The sequence below is a fragment of the Microcebus murinus genome, chromosome 1 (assembly GCF_040939455.1).
Source record: "Microcebus murinus isolate Inina chromosome 1, M.murinus_Inina_mat1.0, whole genome shotgun sequence".
Lineage (NCBI taxonomy): Eukaryota > Metazoa > Chordata > Mammalia > Primates > Cheirogaleidae > Microcebus > Microcebus murinus.
The window spans coordinates 70,184,078-70,202,993 of record NC_134104.1 but is presented as its reverse complement, the minus strand read 5'-3'; the positions used below and the strand labels follow the sequence as shown (position 1 = coordinate 70,202,993).

The 18,916-nt window shown below is 51.3% G+C and overlaps 1 protein-coding gene across 5 annotated transcripts in view; it reads right to left on the bottom strand.

The window, feature by feature from the left end:
* The window catches only part of TMEM44 (transmembrane protein 44), a 39,150-nt gene that overhangs the window by 18,234 nt on the left and 2,000 nt on the right, over positions 1–18,916 (bottom strand). For 2 of the 5 annotated variants that reach the window (XM_012780271.3, XM_076002820.1), the window contains exons 2-9: positions 17,925–18,051; positions 16,318–16,411; positions 15,116–15,291; positions 14,853–14,939; positions 13,020–13,190; positions 10,511–10,657; positions 7,021–7,153; positions 1,469–1,627 (exon numbers count right to left, since the gene is read on the bottom strand). In XM_012780271.3, the coding sequence (XP_012635725.1) occupies positions 1,469–1,627; positions 7,021–7,153; positions 10,511–10,657; positions 13,020–13,190; positions 14,853–14,939; positions 15,116–15,291; positions 16,318–16,411; positions 17,925–18,051 (1,094 nt within the window). The remainder of the gene's footprint in view (positions 1–1,468; positions 1,628–7,020; positions 7,154–10,510; positions 10,658–13,019; positions 13,191–14,852; positions 14,940–15,115; positions 15,292–16,317; positions 16,412–17,924; positions 18,052–18,916) is intronic. The other 3 variants (XM_076002812.1, XM_012780268.3, XM_076002823.1) reach the window with 2 other exon arrangements.

Below are 18,916 nucleotides of genomic sequence, written 5' to 3'. Positions count from 1 at the left end.
CCCTCCCCCCGGCCCCTTCCTGACTCACCAACTTAACTGTCCCTTCTCTTCACTGAACTCACTTTGCTGTCAAGCTCATTCCCTTTCCCTTTAGCCTTAGACCCCTGCTAAGACTGCTGGTTCCAGGCTGCCTGGGCCTTGGGTGCCCTACAAATTCTGAGACTGGATCCAGGAAATACACAACACAGAATGACACAGGAGTACAACCCCAAAGGATGCGGAATTCCTAACTCAAACCCAGCTCTCAATGGCCAGCTGCATCCTGGGATCGGGAGACAGAGAAAGTCGAAGGCGACCCAGGCCCCACTGCTCACCAGGCTACCCGGCAGCACTGGAAATTGTGTAAGAGAAGCATGTGATCACGGCGCTTAGAGGAAGCAGCCCTTCATCTCTGGGGGACATTAATCCTACCTGTTACTCTCTGGGTAGGCTTCTGACCCATGGAAATGGGGCCCGAGGGAACCCCAGGAAGAGAGCCCCCGAGGCCCGAGGACAGAGAAGGGTCCCCGGCCAGGGCAGAAGTTCCCAGGACAGCACACAAGGCTGGCAAGGCTGTGAAAGGTCTGGAATGACACACTGAGGAATCCGGACTTTACCTCACAGTCAGTGGCTCTGAGTTTCAGATTTCAGGGTCCAGTATAAGTTCAACAAATTTGGGAGACTTAAGATGGCTAATTGATTATTTTGCCAAATAAGGCCATTAAAACCCAAACCAAAAACTCAACACCAACTACCACTTACTATTACCACCGTTTCATAAAAGGGCATTGAACACCAAAAAGTTGGGAGGACACAACCTCAAAATGAAAGACAGTCCTTCCTCCACCGCCAAAAAGGACAGCTGGCAACCGTCTCCTGACAATCAAGTGGCCACTACACTGTCCTTGTTCTCATTTTTCCACAGACAAATGGAAGCTTCCTCAGGGAATAGGGCTGGGGACCACAGCTGTGGGACCAAGACGCCAGGACGGCTCACACCTGAGAGATATGCCTATCTGTGTATCCGAGATGTGACACGCGTGTTGTTCACAGACACAAAAACGCAAATTAAGGTTTATAAAAATGCTGGGCCTGGCGCCCACCACAGGGCCCACCGGTGTGCGTATGACAGCCCTAGCACAACAGGACGTGGCTGGGGCTCCTCAGGGGGGAAAAGCTTCCACAGTCCAATGGGCTCGGGAAACACTGAGATTCTCAGAAATTTATTATTCAGTTGTTTATCGTGTAAGTGACCCGCGAAGACTGGACTCCAATATGCGGTGTCCCCTGACTGATGTGACGGCGGAGTACGGAGACCTTTCTCAGGACTGACACAGACCGCGGGGCCGCAGCGGTTTGCTGGTTGTTAGGCGCGCGAGCTTAGCGAGGGCAGGGTTAGAGAACAGCCGTGCAGGCCGCAGGCAGCACCCGGCGAGCATTGGTGAAAGACGGCCCCCACGCTCCCGCCCGGCAGCCAACAGCCCTGTACCTCCAGGTCGGAGTTGATGGAGGACACCTCGGAGGAGCTGCTGGAAGACACTCGGGCCCGGATGACCTGAATAGGAGGGTACGAGGGCGGCTCCTGCAGCGGGGCGTCTCCAGCGCCCGTCTGTCCGTCGCCGGGCAGCCTGGTGGCACTGCAGCCTGCCTGCAAGGCGTGTGGGAAAGGACAGTTAGTTTACCTCTTTGCTGCTGAATTGTCAAAGCATTCACATTCAGAGTACTTCAGTATTCACAGGCACGAGAGGGCGTGCAGGACAGCGTGCACCTGCGCTCTCATCTCCTGGCCACCCGGCTCTCCTCCCAGAGCCAACCAGGGCTCGGTTTCTTGCGTGTCCTTCCGGATAGTCTGTGTATGTACAATCAATATGCAGATGTACATTTCCCCCTATTTCCCCAAATGCTAGTACCTTCTATTCTCTCTTTTCTTTTAGTACCTTGCTTTTTTTTTTTTTTTTTTTTTGGGACAGAATCTCACTCTGTTGTCCAGGCTAGAGTGAGTGCCGTGGCATCAGCCTAGCTCACAGCAACCTCAAACTCCTGGGCTCAAGTGATTCTACTGCCTCAGCCTCCCGTGTAGCTGGGACTACAGGCATGCGCCACCATGCCCGGCTAATTTTTTCTATATATATTAGCTGACCAATTAATTTCTTTTTACTTATAGTAGAGACGGGGTCTTGCTCTTGCTCAGGCTGGTTTCGAACTCCTGACCTTGAGCAATCTGCCTGCCTCCGCCTCCCAGAGTGCTAGGATTACAGGCATGAGCCACCACGCTCTGCCGTACCTTGCTTTTTTTCACCAAACAATATGCCTTAGAGATAGTTCTATATTAGAAGTTTTGGGGTTTTTTGGTAGCATTGTAGGTATTCACAATCTATTTAACTAGTCCCCTACTGATGGATGTTTAAAGTGTTTCCAATCTCTTGCTTTTGCAGTCAACACTGTACATCCAAGAATTCAAAGTATTTAAAGGATAAATTCCTAGAGGTGGAATTGCTGGATCAAAGGGCATGTGAATTTGAAATCTGGGTAGCTGTTGTCAAAAATGCACTCCATAAAGGCTTTCCCCATGCCTACCAGCAGAGTATGAAAGTGAGTTGGGAAGAGTTGGGAAGGTTTAATGGAGGAAGAAACTCGTGACATTTTCTTCCTGTCCATCTACCATCTATTAATATCTATCTGATTAATATCTATCTATCTCAGACCAGAGCTTCCTCACGGTGTTTCCTCAGAGATCTCTGGACTTTCCAAGTCATGCGGGCAGGATTCAGGGCATTCCACTGACATATGACAGGGTAAACAACCTGCTTCAGGACCAACAGCTTCCACTAATTAACCATGTGACCTCAGAAAGGTATCTGTCTCCTCTAAGTCTCAGTTTCTAATCTATAAAAGGGGGTGATAGTCCCTGCTTTGTCTCCCTTGAGGGGTGTCATTCAGCTCAGATGTCAATGCCCTGGACATGAGAGGAGAATGGTTACGAGTACTGGACCCCAAATCCAGCAGGGCTTTAGCCCTCGACGGGTTAAGCGCACAGTTTCAGGTGAGCGTCAGCTGGAAAGGCAGAGAAGGCACGCACAGAAGCCACAGGGGCAGCATTCCGGGACCAGCCCAGGAACACAGGTGAGGCGCCACCCCTGCTGCCCACCTGGGAAGAATGTCAAAACGGAAACCTCTGGGTGGGGTGGGGAAGCAGATGTCTCCCAGGAAGAACAGTGATAAATTCTATAACTTCCCAGGGCCTGGCCACACCTGAGTCAACAGACAAAACAGTTTTCAAGCACTCTGAGCTGACTATGAGGCAGGTGGTTCACACGGCCTCACGCCCCTCTGCCCCTCAAGGCTCAGCCTGAACGACAGGGCTGCTCTCCCGGTGTCTCTTGGAAAATCTCCCCTTAGGACCAGTGCTCAGGAGGGGCTGCTGGGAGAGTGAGGGGCACCCCTGCGGCTCCCGTTCCCATTTCCAGATGGCCATCCAGCAGGACGCACATCCATGCCCAGCAGGACCTGTCTCCCACCACCGTGCCCACGGCGACGTCCGCACTGACTGAGCAGGCGCAGGAGGGCAGCGGGCAGAGCGTGCTCTCTGTGTAGAAGGCCAGCTTCCAGAATCAGCCTTAGTTTGAAACCTAGCTTTGTGATTTTCTAACTATCTATGGAATCTTGGGCAAATTAACTTCTCTTTGTCTCAATTTAAAATAATATTAATTGTTCTTTCAATAAGCACTGAAAAGAAAAAAAATATTAATTGTTAATAAAATAATAATAGAAATAATAAATAGTACCACCTCATAGGGGTAGATATGGCAATTTTTAATAATAATAATAATAAGCACCCATTCATTGAGTGCTTACTTGGTCTCAGCCACTATGCCAAGAGGCTGTACAGCATAGAGGTCAATGGCACAAACTCAGGTCGACACAGGTCTGCAGCCTGGTTCCATCACCGACAAACTGTGTGTGTGACCTTGAGCACCTTAACCTCTATGTGTCCCAGTTTATTATCCATAAAATGAGAATAATAGCTCAGGGGTTGCTGTGAGGATGAAAGTTAATGTATCCAAAGCACTTAGACCAGTACTCCGGCCCACAACAAGCACGGTGCAGGTGCTGGCTGTTACCATGTACTCAGAGCAAGTGGCTCCCCTCAGTAAAGAGGCTACAGGGCAATGAACGGCAAGTCCCGCCCAGGCTGGACAGCGGGGCTCGGCCCCCTCTCGCCCCCTGGTGGACACAGGAGGAAGAGGCCGGTGGAGGCTCAAAAACGTGCTAGTGGCTTTGGTGGAAGGAAGAAGGAACATTCCTTGTCTCATGGAGTCTGTTCCCAGCAAGAATCCACTCAGGACTGAGGTCCTGCAATGGTTGCAGTGAATACAACTTTTGCATTGTTTTTTTTGGAAGTTCCATGAGTCAGAACTTTCAAGTGCAGCTAAGCTGCTGCCAGAGCTTGCTGTGCTTCCACGAGGGCTGCCTGCCACACACCTAGCCACCTTCCCTGCCGTCACAACGGCTTAATGGCAGGCCAGTGTGGGCCCCTAACTGGAAGAACACGCTCTGAATCTCTCTGAACTTCGTCACGGCATACACAGGGGTACTTGCAGCCGACATCCCAGGAACAACAGCAGCAAAGAGCCAAACCTATCTGTCAGGCCCAGGTGTCCCAGCACCAGGTGTCCTTGTGCAGCTGACCAGCTAACGGGGCCCTGCCACCATGTGTTCAAAGTGCATGTGTACTGGGAGCCCAGGACTGTGGGTCAGAGGAGCTGGAGTGACTGAGGCAGGAGGCAAAGCTTACATCTCAGCAGGAGACAGACAGCAAACAAAAGTGTAGGATAGTGATTAAGTGCTTTGCAGAGGAATTAAACAGGTGCTAAAACAGAGGAATAGGCGGGGCATGGGGGCTACTTCTGACTGGTGGCTGGGGAAGGACTTTGGAGAAGGTGAGGTTTAAGTTGAAGTCTGAACCATAAGAAAGAGGCAGTGTGTGAAGAATTAGGAGGAGGAGCATTCTGGGCAGAGGAATGGAGAGAAACCCTGTGCAACCACAGAGGAGTGGACAGGTGGGGAGGGCAGGTGGAAGGAGTGAACAGGTGGGAGGAACAGACAGGTGGGGAGGATGAGTAGGAGGAACAGACAGATGGGAGGAGTGGACAGGTGGGAGGAGAGAACAGGTGGGAGGAGAGAACAGGTGGGAGGAGAGAACAGGTGGGGAGGAGTGGACAGGTGGGAGGAGCAGACAGGTGGGGAGGAGTGGACAGGTGGGAGGAGTGGACAGGTGAAGAGAGGGGGCCCAGCCAGGAAGCAGCAGCTCTGGGCCCACAGAGCCTTGCAAGTTATCCATAGGAGTTTGGATTCTCTTCTGCCTGAAGTGGAAAGCCAGGGGAGCATTTGAACAAAGATGTTATGTACATTGGTAACAGAGCTGCTGCTGGTAGCGGTGGGAGGAAGGCCCGTAAGGAGGCTGCTGGACGCCAGACCTTCTTTAAAGGAAGCATTTGTAGGACTTGTGGTTGGGCTGGATGGGCATGGGATGGCGCGAGGGGAAAAGAGGGACTTTTGGCTTGAACCACTGTACAGACAAGTGGGGTCTGGGCATGGAAATCCAGAATTCCATGTTGGACAAGGCAACTGTGAGACGCCATATGGTGACGCTGACTAGGCAGCTGGGCAGCCAAGAAGAGAACTGCAGGGAGAGAACTGTGGGGAGAGAGAAGGATGGGGACAAGAAACAGGGAAGTCAGCAAGAACTGGCACTTAGGACTAGGGGACTGTGGGACCACAAGAGGACACCAGGAGAAGGGGGCCCTCCCAGGACAGGGCTTGGGACACTCTTGCTCTAAAGTCAAGCTTACAGGGAGGAGTCAGTAGAGGCCACGAGGAAAGAGCAGCCTGCAAGGGTGGCAGGAAAACCAGGAGGGTGGAGAGTGGGGGCCACGGAAGTCAGAGGCAGCTAGTGGCCAGGTGAGCTGAGTCCCAATTAGAACAGAAATGACTGTATTCAGCAACTTGGAGGTCACTGGTGACCTGGACAAGAACAGTCGTAGTGGAATAGTGGGGTGATGGGGTGAACTTCTTGTCAACTCTTTGCTAATCCTCTTCTTCCTGAGAACTGCTGTGTCTAAGCCAGACCCCCAGGAGACATCCAGAGTCCTCTCTCCCTTACCCCACATCCCAGCTCTCTCCACTCCACCTCTGCTTCTCCACCTGCTCCAGCCTCAGTTCAGGTCACGCTGCCTCTTCCCCGACTGCCTTGCTGCTGTTCTCCTCTCTCCCAGGCCACCACGCCCCAGTGATGGCTCTGAAATGCATGTCTGACCTTGACCTTGAGTCTTGGGCACTCAAGCCTCCCTGCCCCCCACCACCTCCTGAGGACAGTTAGGCACCAGGGTGTGAGGATCTGACTCCTGCCTCCCCTCACTCCTGTAAGGTACCAGAATATGTCACCCCAAAATATGCCTCCTTGGCATATGGATTATTTCGAACTAACGGCAACTGAAAACCAGCAAAAGCAGAAGCTATTTACCTCCCAAGTCTGTACCAGGAAGAGAGCTACTTCCAGAGTCCCTTATCACCTGAGACACCCTGGTAACCAGACAGCCCTTACCAACCAAACGGTTCCTCCCCTCCCCTTCCCCAAACTCACCTGCCCACCCAGGAAGCCCCAGGCCCTTTTCCTTTGTTTAGCCTAAAACAGTATGCAAACCTCAATCATCTGGCCACCTTACTGAGTTACATTTTTCTTTGTGAATTTCCCTGTACAAGTAGTTAAAGCTGTTTTTTTTTTCTCTTGTTAATCTTTTACCAGTATGATTCACAGGTCCCAGCCACGGAACCTAAGAGGGTAGGGAAAAGATTTTTCTCCCTTTCCCTTCCCTCCGTCTGCCCCTCCACTACAGCCTTGGAGAGCTCCTTACTACATCACACACGTCCCTGCCTTGTCCTGCCCAGACCTCAGCTAAGGTAGCGTCTCCTCCAGGAAGCCCTGCATGACTGCTTCCCACCCTCTTGCACACCGGGCTATATAGGCCCACGGCCACTCACCTGCTGCACGGGCTCGATGGTCAGCTCCATGTAGTGACTGATTGCTGCCATCGTCCTCAGTGACTTGTGGTGTGACAGTGTGGTGAGAGGTACCCAATCTGAATTCTTTCAAGTAGAGACAGAAAGGGGAATTCTTAAAGACAGGAGGCAAAAAATAAGGCCCTATTTTATTCAAGAGAACCCTCAGGATATTTTGTCTGTTTTTTTTTTTTTTTTAAACAGCACATCTCACTTTCTGCTTCCTACAAAATGTGTCTTATCTCTCTGGGGTCACAGAGGTCAGTGGTTCCCCAACTTTGCAGCATAGCAGCTTCTGCTGGGATCTTTTTTTTTTTTTTTTTTTTGAGACAGACTCTCACTTTGTTGCCCAGGCTAGAGTGAGTGCCGTGGCATCAGCCTAGCTCACAGCAACCTCAAACTCCTGAGCTCAAGCAATCCTCCTGCCTCAGCCTCCCGCGTAGCTGGGACTACAGGCATGGGCCACCATGCCCGGCTAACTTTTTCTATATATATTAGTTGGCCAATTAATTTCTTTCTATTTATAGTAGAGATGGGTCTCGCTCTTGCTCAGGCCAGTTCAAACTCCTGACCTCGAGCAATCCGCCCGCCTCAGCCTCCCAGAGAGCTAGGATTACAGGCGTGAGCTACCACACCTGGTCACAGCTGGGATCTTAAAAAACAAAACAACTCATGTTTAGTTCTCCCTCGCAGACATTTAATTGGTATGGGATGTGACCTGGACATTGGATAGTTTAAAAGCTCCCCAGAGGACTCTAATCTTGTTAGTCTTTTTTTTTTTGAGACAGGGTCTCACTCTGTTGCCCGGGCTAGAGTGCCACGACGTCAGCCTAGTTCACAGCAACCTCAAACTCCTGGGCTCAAGCAATCCTACTGCCTCTTGTACTCGGCTTCCTGAGTAGCTGGGACTACAGGCATGCGCCACCATGCCCAGCTAATTTTATATATATATATATATATATATATATATATATATATATGTATATTTTAGTTGTCCAGCTAATTTCTTTCTATTTTTAGTAGAGACAGGGTCTCATTCTTGCTCATGCTGATCTCGAACTCCTGAGCTCAAACAATCCTCCCACCTTGGCCTCCCAGAGTGCTAGGATTACAGGCGCGAGCCACTGCACCTGGCCTCTTGTTAGTTTTTTACCAGTTTGATTCACAGGTCCCAGCCACTGAACGTAGGAAGGTAGTGGGAAAACGCTTTTGTCTCCTTCACTTCCCTCCATCTACCCCTCCACTACAGCCCTGAGGAGCTCCTTACTCTCACACACGTCCCTGCCTTGTCCTGCCCAGTCCTCAGCTAAAGTAGCGCCTCCTTCAGGAAGCCCTGCATGATTGCCCCCCCATCCTCTTGGACACCCAGCAAAGCCTGGGAACCACTGCAGTAGGTGCCAAATAAATGCTTTTGTAAAGCACTGGTTCTCAAACTTTAGTGTGCATCATAAGTACTCTGTGGGCTTGTTAAAAAACAGATTGCTGGACCACACCCTCAGTTTCAGATTTGGGAGGTTTGGGTGAAGGCCTAGAATTTGCATTTCTAACAATTTTCCACGTGATGCTGGTCTAGGGCCTACGCTTTGAGAGCCATTGCTGAAGGAGCTCCAAAGGCTTCCATCTCTCTCCTTAGAATACTAAGACACACAGAACTCTCTCTCTTAATGTTTAGTTCCCTTTTGGAGCTAACCTTCACAACAGTTGCTGAATGAAATGAAAATAATTTCCCACTAGGGCCTTCATGGGAACTTGGATCTTTGGTCCAAGCACCCACGTAAATGCTTTTACCTGTCATGTGCCACTTTCTTCTATTTCATTAACTCAGTCAGATTACATTGTTAAGCCATTTGGAGAACATCTGGAGGAGCAGTTTTCCCTTTTATCCACCCAAACACACCCTCCCACTTCGTCCTTCGCTGCCATGGGGAGTTCACGCACGGCCTCATTCCCACTCTCTGTAAGAGGAACTTAAGGTAGTGAAGAGCCCAGGTAACAGGTGAGAATTTTTTCACTAAAATAATTATCTTCTAAAAGAGGGAAGTGCCTTATATTCAAGTCCTTACAAGCTTGCTTGCTTTCTTTAATTTTTTTTTTTTTTTTGAGACAGAGTTTCACTTTATTGCCCAGGCTAGAGTGAGTGCTGTGGCGTCAGCCTGGCTCACAGTAACCTCAAACTCCTGGGCTCAAGCAATCCTTCTGACTCAGCCTTCTGAGTAGCTGGGACTACAGGCATGTGCCACCATGCCCGGCTAATTTTTTCTATATATATTAGTTGGCCAATTAATTTCTATTTATAGTAGAGATGGGTTCTTGCTCTTGCTCAGGCTAGTCTTGAACTCCTGACTTCGAGCAATCCGCGCCTTGGCCTCCCAGAGTGCTAGGATTACAGGCATGAGCCACTGCGCCCGGCCTTTTTTTTTTTTTTTTAATTTTTAATTTTTTTTTATTTTAGTGTATTATGGGGGTACTAGTGTTAAGGTTACATATATTGCCCATGCCACCCCACCTTTTTTTAAATTTTAAAGAGATTTATTCTGAGCCAAATTCGAGGACTGTGACCCAGAGCCAAGACCAAGAAACTTTGAGCAAGCAGACTCCCTTACAAGCTTTCTTGTATTATGAAGGAGTTTCTCAATTACTTGGAACCAAGAACTTCTGAAGAAGACAAACTGGAGTAAGTTCTGTCTACTTGGAGAGGTCACCTGTTTAAGCCTGTAAAAGGAGACCAAACACATTTTCCCTGGACATGCTAACTGTTACTGGTGGCGTGACATATTTGCAAATGTTGAGTGTTGTTGTAAACAACACTTTTAAAGACCAGCTTTTTATCAATATCAACTAAAAAAACAAAAGCAATAGGGTAAGTGGTTACACTGCAGTAACCACAAATAGCAAATGGGTCCGTGTGGCTTAAGATGAATTTCTGGAGACAGCATCACAGAGATTCCCAAAGGCTACACCAAACAGCTTGGTGTGATGACAGGCTCTGGAACGCTGTGTTAGGTGGTGGTGACTGTGCAGATGTCAAAGATGTGTATGAAAATGCAAATACATTTTGTAATGGAATATGAGTGGAAAAATCAAATTATTTCAAAATTAATATATTAATGTATATAGTATGTGAATTTATATGTCTTAGTAAATTACTCAATAGCTTGGACATTTGACTATTTCATCCACATTGCTAAAAGTGTATTAAGTTCATTAAGTGATCAAAAAAAACTTAAAAAAAATTATACTAGCCTGGGCAGCAGAGTAAGACTCTGTCTCAAAAAAAAAATTATAACTGGGAAAATGGAGGATCCCATTGCATCTAGGGTCACCTTAGCTTGGACAGGAAGACTGGCTTTTTAAAGTGACCAACAGAGGAACTTCCGGAATTCCCAAGCCCCAGCCCTTGTTGAGGCTTGCTGCCCCTGTGCGCTCCACGCCAGTACACACTGTGGGGGGCCAGAGGTTTCCAGCCAGAGACCTTGTCCTCGTTCCTCGCCTCCTGGTTTTCTTCCTCTTTCTCTGTGCAGGTCAAAAGGGCCTGGGTGTCGGGGCTCTCTCTGGCTTCGGTGGCAAATCCCAAGGCCCGTCTCATCTTGCTTCTCAGCACGCACGAAAGGAAAATGATCTGAGCCGGTGGCAGTTAAGGTAGAAGGATGCAGAGCACTCCCAGCCACCTAGTGTACCCTCCACTTCTCCACCGCCCCCAACTCTGGGCTGTCACCCTCCCCAGCACTGTTCTGCCTGGCTCTGCCCCCCATCAGATGTGCTCTTATGTGAGGACAGAGCCAGGCCTGACTCTAGGTTCCTGTCCCCACAAGGGCCCAGCACAACACCAAGACCCTGTTCCTGGAGCCGGGCACGGTGGCTCATGCCTATAATCCTAGCACTATGGGAGGCTGAGGTGAGAGGATCGCTTGAGGTCAGAAGTTTGAGACCAGCCTGAGCAAGAGCAAGATCCAGAGACCACGTCTCTACTAAAAATAGAAAAAATTAGCCGGGCATGGTGGCGCATGCCTGTAATACCAGCTACTCAGGAGGCTGAGGCAGGAGGATCCATTGAGTCCAGGAGTTTGAGGTTGCTGTGAGCTAGGCTGATGCCACAGCACTCTAGCTGGGGCAACAGAGTGAGACTCTGTCACAAACAAAAAAAGGAAAGAAAAAAAATTCTTTTGTTTAACATGTATTTCCCAAACACTTGTTAGAAACAGGGTCTTTTTATTTTATTTTTTGGCTTTAATTTATTTTTTTCAGCATATTATGGAGGTACAGAGTCTTACTCTCTTGCCTGAGCTAGAGTGCCGTGGCATCAGCCTAGCTCGCAGCAACCTCAAACTCCTGGGCTCAAGCGATCCTCCTGCCTCAGCCTCTCCCAGGTAGCTGGGACTACAGGCATGCGCCACCGTGCCTGGCTAATTTTTTCTATTTCTAGTTGTTTGGCTAATTTCTTTCTATTTTTAGTAGAGACAGGGTCTCGCTCTTGCTCAGGCTGATCTTGAACTCCTGAGCTCAAGCGATCCTCCCGCCTCCGCCTCTCAGAGTGCTAGGATTACAGGCATGAGCCACTGGGCCCGGCCTAAACAAAACAATTTAGAAAAACATCATTCTTTTTTTTTTTTTTTTTTTTTTTTGAGACAGAGTCTCACTTTGTTGCCCAGGCTAGAGTGAGTGCCATGGCGTCAGCCTGGCTCACAGCAACCTCAATCTCCGGGGCTCAGCGATCCTACTGCCTCAGCCTCTTGAGTAGCTGGGACTACAGGCATGGGCCACCATGCCCGGCTAATTTTTTGTATATATTTTTAGTTGGTCAATTAATTTATTTCTATTTTTGGTAGAGACGGGGTCTTGCTCAGGCTGGTTTCGAACTCCTGACCTTGAGCAATCCGCCCGCCTCGGCCTCCCAAAGTGCTAGGATTACAGGCGTGAGCCACCACGCCTGGCAAAAAACATCATTCTTGAAGGGCCTGGCTTATAGTGACAGCATAGACGGTGGGTTGGATGGTGTCCCTGAAAAATTAATGTCCACCTGGAACCTCAGCACATGAGAATATTTGGAAGTGGGGTCGTGCTGATGTAATTAGTTAAGATGGACTCACAGTGGATTAGGGTGGGCCCTAACTCCAATGACTGGAGTCCTGAGAAGAGCAGAGATACAAAAAGGGAAGGCCATGTGAAGACAGGGGGAGAAATTAAAATTATGCTGCCATAGGCCAAGGAACACCAGAGCCTCCAGAAGCTGGAAGAGGCGGGAAAACGTTCTTCTCTAGAGCCTTCAGAGGGGGTGGCCCTGCCTTGCTTTGGACTTCTGGGTTATTTACCCCCCCGCCCCCGGACCACCACAGTGGAGTCACCGGTCGCTGTCAGCATCTCCTGCCATCTCCTCCCTCGCGCCCGCTATCTGGACTCAGCTTGGCCTCGAAGCTCCGCCAAGGTCACCTGGGTGTCAGCACATCCGCAACACCCTCTGGGGACCAGGAAGCCGCTCAGCAGTCGCTGGCCAACGGCAGCACTCGTCAGCTTTTGCCTCTGCCTCTCCAAGGCAGGCCCATTATCACAGAGAGCAGGAAGGGAACAGCTCCCCGCCTGGGGGCAGCTGGCAAAGCCCTGGCCAGCCTGCGAGGAAGGAGAGGATGAGGAGAAGAGGCCACAGGACAGCAGGGACCACCCAGGATGAGATGCCCATGCAGGAACAGAACTCAGACTGGAACCTGGGTCCTCTCACCTCAGGGCCAGGAACCTTCGAACTCCCCCTTGCTGTTTCAGAAAGCTCCAACCGAGAGCTAACTTCTTATTTAAAAAAAAGAGAGAGAAAACACAAAACTGCAAATAATTGCGTTTGTGTCTGCCTGCCTCAGGTTGCAAACCACCTCCCTGACTGCTGGGAGAGTTCCATCGAGCAAGTGGGAAGGCGGGTGTGACGGGGTGTGGGTAGGGTGGGGATGAGACACAGGCTTCTAGTGGCTGCAGGCAGGCCACCCGGGAGTGGATACCGCAAGGTCCAGCGCAGCTCGGCCGAGGGAGGTCAGGAACCAGGGTGTGGCCCGCAGCAGGTACTCGGGCTGCCGGTCATGGGCCACAATGGCCGAGGCGTAGAGGAGGCCAGCCAGGGCCGACAGGAGCCGGGTCCACAGGTAGATGGAGGAAAACGTCTTCCCCTGGCACTGGGCAGAGAAGAACGCTGGATCTTGAGACCCAGGGCACTCAGTGGTGTATTGGGGTGGGGGCACTGCCCACCATCAGTCCCCAAGGGCACTACTTCTGTTAAACTTCCAGCTTTTGCACAAGTTGCTTCTTCTGCCTGTTGAACTCCTACTCATACTTCAGAACCTTAACTCTAGAAACTTCCCCTTCTACCTCCACCCTAAGGTGAGCAAGTAACTCGCTCTTCTGGGCCCTGCCACACTGACACAACCGGTAGCAGAGTGCCTGTTACTGACCACCACCCAGCTGTTTTTATAAGGGCCAATGTCCTTATAAAAAGGGGAAGGTTGGACACAGAAAGGTACAGGGGGAAGGTCATGTGGGGACACAAACATGGGAGAACACCATGTGCAGCCTGGAGTTATGCTGTCATGAGCCAAGAAACTGCCAGAAGCTGGGAGAGAGGCCTGGGACAGACCCTTCCCTGGCACCTGCAGAGGGAGCATGGCCCTCCCGGCACCTCGATCTCAGGGTTCTGGCCTCTGGCACTGTGATACAAGAAATTTCTACTGTTCAACGTTTGTGATACTGTGTTATGGCAGCCCTACAGAGCAACTTCTCGTGGTCGGGGCACCGTGCCAGCCCCTCCAAAGGTCTTCATGTGACATAGCTCAGCCCCCACCCTGCAGTACCCACGGGGCTGCTAAGCCAGCCCAGTGCTCCCCACTCCCTCTGTCACCTGCTGGGGAGGCCCCTACCTGAGAGGTTTCTGGCCGTCTTGGCACAGGCCGAAGTGTCACACAAACCACCACTAACTACCTGCCATCCCCCAATCCTGTCCCCCTGGCACTGCTATGGAACCATGGTGCTCTTGCGCAAGTCATTCTTTTTAAACTAAATGATGGGCCTGTTACATTTCATGATGTTAGCTTTGGCCACTGTTCTGTCAGCAAGACCGGAACAGCTGTCTGAGTTGTCTGCAGCGAAGACTCGGCAGAGCAGTTCCACACGACCACAATGACTCGCTGTCCCAGGTGCCATCCTGCACGGTGGCTTTTCCTGTGTGCTCTCCTCTGCCTGGACTGCTGTCCCAAACCTCTGCCTCCCCAAATCCCGCTTTCCCTTCTGAGCCAACATGGCACCTCCCCACCACCTGCAGCCGGCAGTGTAAACGGTGTTCACCCTTGCTCATGTGAGTAGTGTGGGAGCCTTCTCTCTCGCTTTCGAAACCCCAAACATTTGTTTCTTTCTTAGAGAATTAAGAGATCCAGCTTCACATTTCCGGGTTTTCCATGAGACCGGAGCACCCCAACGGTAAGACTGTGTCTCAGCTCCCATCTGTGCTCCCCACAGGACTGGCCAACAGGGGCTTCCCTCGCGCCAGAGGCTTGGAAAATACCCGCCAATGAGACACCTGATCTGCGCAGAGCTGCAGGACCTGACTGAGCTCTAAGGGGACACTTGTCTATGCAGCCCCAGGGCCTTTGTCCTGTGCGCCTGCTTCTCCTTCCTCCCGGAAGTGGGAGAGAAGGCAGTGGGCTTTCCCTGAGAGGCTCTCGCTGTCCTTAGGACACCCTGGGTCGGCTGCCCACCCTCCTCACATACCCCCTCCTCGCTGTCACACACAGTGACACCACAGCTCTGCCCCAGGACCCACAGCCCCAGCCCTGCCGCAGCCTCACGATTCTGGAGAGAGGGGGGATCCGGGAAGCCCAGGCGCCGAAGGCAGCAATGCTGCCCAGCAGGTAGCCGAGGAGTTCTGTATTTTCCTGCGAGAACAGGTGATATGCCGTCAGCACTCTGCACAGACTGTCCCTGTGTCCCAAGAAGCAGCCAAACCTGAGGAGTCTTTTTCTGCTTTTAGAAGCTTTCTCCTACCAAAGGCAAGGGCCCACCCCAGGGCATTTGCACCACCCCACATCCTCCCGTGGTGGCTCAGCCTCACCTGCAGCACGCTTGCCAGCAGCCTCCTCTGCAGTCCTCGGATGGGGGCTGAAGCCTTTGGGACAGTGGCCCAGAGAGCCCAGAGAGCCCAGCACGGGCCGAGGCTCAGCGGCAGGGCCAGGGCAAACACACTGGCCCTGAGCCGCTGCCTCCTCTTCCTGCCTCGGGAGCCCCGATCTGCAACAGACACCAAGATCCCACATGGCTCCAAGAACCCAGAGCTCCTCAGGTGGCTGCATGGGAAGAACTGGCGTTGACTCCACCCAATGCCAGACTGGGTTCCCACGTTGTTCTAAAGGCCAGATCCCCCCTCCCCCAAGGCCCTGTGGTTGTGCCACCTCTAAGAAGCCTTTCCGCCACACCCCCACTAGTGGCGCTGTGATGTTATCTTTTACCATATGCACCTGTGTGCAGCAGCGCCTCTCCTAGACTAGACTCCCAAGGATGGCACAATGCCCTGGTGGTTCCTATGATCTCCGCAGAGCAGAACCGGCACATGCTTGGGGAATGCATCAATGAGTGACTGTATTTGTGCCAACACACCTAAACTGAGCAGGACAAAGGGCAACAAGCAGCATCTTTGAAAGTTTCCTTGAAATATGAGACAGACACTCCTCTCAGCAGTTCTAGTAAGAACATTTCTCCCCTGGGCAGCAGCGAGCAGCCGAGGGCATGCTACCTTACCCACCGACCCAAGCATTCCCTCTTTTATCGACGAGGGTCCAGGCACACTGCTGTACCTTCTCAGGAACTCCCAGACCCAGATACGCAGGGCTACTCAGCCCGTCTCATGCACTTTCAGCCCCTGCTCTGCCTGTAATGCCCACACCTAGTCCTGACATCCACTTCCAGGAGTTATGGGGCTTTGTTGGGCCACCCGGCCTTGCATGCTGAGATATCATTGTTCACTGCCAAAGCCATGCTGTCCTGTCCACCTGGAATGCCCTTGCCTGGTCCAGCACCCGAGCTTCCCTGACCCTGCAGCCCCTCCTGACTCTGGCTGTGCACAGCATGCACACATCTGGGAACCAGTAGCTCTAATGACTGCTTAGGGCCCTCTCCCTCATCTGGCTGGGGTCGGGGACTTCACTCAATTGTCTATGCCTGGCAGGGGCCAAGCTCGGGGCAAGACAAGGATAGGCACTCAGTGTAGCTATGAAGGAATGGATGAATGAAGACAGGAACAGCCAGCCACACACTCACCTGAATTAGACTTGAATTTGGATCCACAGACTGGGAGCAGAATGAACACAAAGTTCACCAGGTCAATAGCTGCTAGGTAGGCGCCAGTGAAAACCTGGGAGCAAATGGAAATAGAGTCCTGGTGGTCAAACATATTCTTTCAGCAACTGCAGTGCCTGTCGTCCTGAGATCCCTCGGCCCGGGGTTACACTGATGTGCTGCTTCCACATGTCAGTCCCGTGATGCCTCCCACCAATCCTGAGAAAAGTCTACTATCATTTCATTTGCCTGACAAGGTGACAAGAGTGTTTAAATGACAGATCCCAAGTGATGCAGATGCCTGTCAGTAGAGATGGGTTAAGAAGCCAGCTCTCTACTTCCTGTGCCACACTCTTTCCCTTGCATGGGGCAGCCTCTGCTATATAACTTTGGCCCAGCCACTGAGCTTCCTGGGCTTCAGTTTCCTCATCTGTAAAATAGGCATAATAATAGGGCCTCCCTCAAAGACTGTCAGGCAGACTACTTAACACAAGGAAGTGCTCAGACCAGCGCCTGGAGGAAAGTACCCTACCTGTAAAGGCACCAGCAGTGGGTAAGAGCATGCAGTGTGGAGTTTGAATCCTGCTACCGCTACTTACTAGATGGGTGCCCTTATAGATGCTGTTTAACCTCTCTATGCCTCAATTTCCACATCTGTGGAACAGGAATAATGAGAACACACAGGTCATAGGATGATGTGAGGATTAAATGAGTTAATACATAAAAAGTCCCTAGTGCCCAGTATGTAGTTAAGTATTTTATCTTAACTATCATTATTGGACTTGAGCTGGGCCCCATGATATTCTGTCAGCTAATGGGCACCCAGAATGAAGAGTGATTTGCTTCTGAGATAACACGGCTCAAAGCAGGGTCTAGAACACTCCAAATCTGTGCCTGACCACTAGGCTGCCCTCCTTCATCCTACCTGGATGGGTACGAGGCCAAGACCAACCCCATGAGTGGCCCCCCACAGTGGGCCCAACAGGTTTTCTTTGGGATCTGCGTTTTGGGTAGGACCCTTCTACACAGGTGTGTTGGAGGGCCCAGACTTTTGGGAAATTTGAAACTACTCCTCACTCGTCCCAAAGCCCACATCGCCACCTGGGAAAGGACTCAGCCACCCCTGTATGAGCTGGAGCTCACATAACTGTGACAACAGCTATTTACTGAGCATTTACTAAGTGCCAGGTGCTGTTTTAAGTGAGAGGGAGCAGGACAGTAGATAAATCTTTGCCCTGTAGAGCCGACATTCTAGTGGGGTAACATACAAGGAACAATAAACATAATAAGCAAAGTATATGAGGTATTGGGGCTTAAGCTAGTGGAAGAGGGAGGTCACCATTGTAAACAGGGGAGGCCTTACTGAGAAGGTGGCTTTTGAGCAGAAGGAGTGAGCAGTGAGCGGTGTGGACGTGGGGAACAGAGCACTCAAGGGCAGAAGGAGCAGCAAGAGCACAGGCCCTGAGGCGACACTGTGCTCTGCATGCTGCATGCATAGTGGCCGAGATAGAAGCCACCACGGCTGCAACAGAGACAGGGAGGCCAGGCCTGTGCTGGGCTCAGCACTGTCACCTGTGGGCCCGACATACCTGGATGGTGAGCTGTCTGGCTAGAACAGCCCCGATGGTGTCACACAGACTGCTCAGGAGGCAGCACGCGGCGCACAGTGCCGACTGGCCCTGCCCACATTTCTTTGCACATCTCAGATAGAGCAGCCTGGGGCGACAGGGGTGCAGAGAGAACACAGGAGCCGTGAGTTTGGGGACAGCCCAAGCAGGCATCTGAAAAGGGCAACTGTGACTTTCCAGCCTATGGAGCACTTTCTCCCGCAGGCAGTTGGCAGGTGTTTGGGAACTTAGTTTACAGATGGGAAAAGACCTAAGACTCCTGAGCCTGAGGTCAACAAGCCCATGGCAGGAGCTAGACCTCATATGACATGGGGACACCCACCTCTCTAAGGAAGAATTACCTTCCTCCTCCTAATCAAGCTGACACCATCTAAGGACCCACCACTCAGCACTGAAAAACCAGCTGTCAGGTTTTATTTTTTAAAATAGAAGCAGGAGGGTTATAAACATAATCCCACTGCTGCTGTTAACTGCAGAGTTAATTGCCTAAGTTTAAAAGGCAACTTGTTTCTCTGAAATCAAAGTGAAATTCTTCTGCTCCACCCGTGCAGTGGGGTGGCCGGGCTTCTGTTGGCCTGCGTCCAAGCTGAGCATGTTCTTTACACACAGGGAAAGCAAACTCCTGCCTTCTGGCACTTTGGGGTGCCCTCCCCTAGCACCGCTGCAGCTTCTCTCCCTGTGGCCCTCTGCCACTCACTGGCCACCCAGGAACACAGCAGAAGGGCAGGACAGGCTAGAAGGGGCCAAGGTCTCTCTGCATTGACGGGATCTGGGAAATGTTTTGTTCTAGATGTCTCCCTGCTGCATTTCTAAGGTGAAACTGAGGCACGACTGCAGCTCTGGTTTCATTTCCTTTACCCACAGGGTGGCCCTCCACACCCTCAGGACTGTTTGGCTGGTTCTGAGCGTCAGCTTTTGGGAGTCACGGCTGAGGGCAGAAGACTCGGACTCCT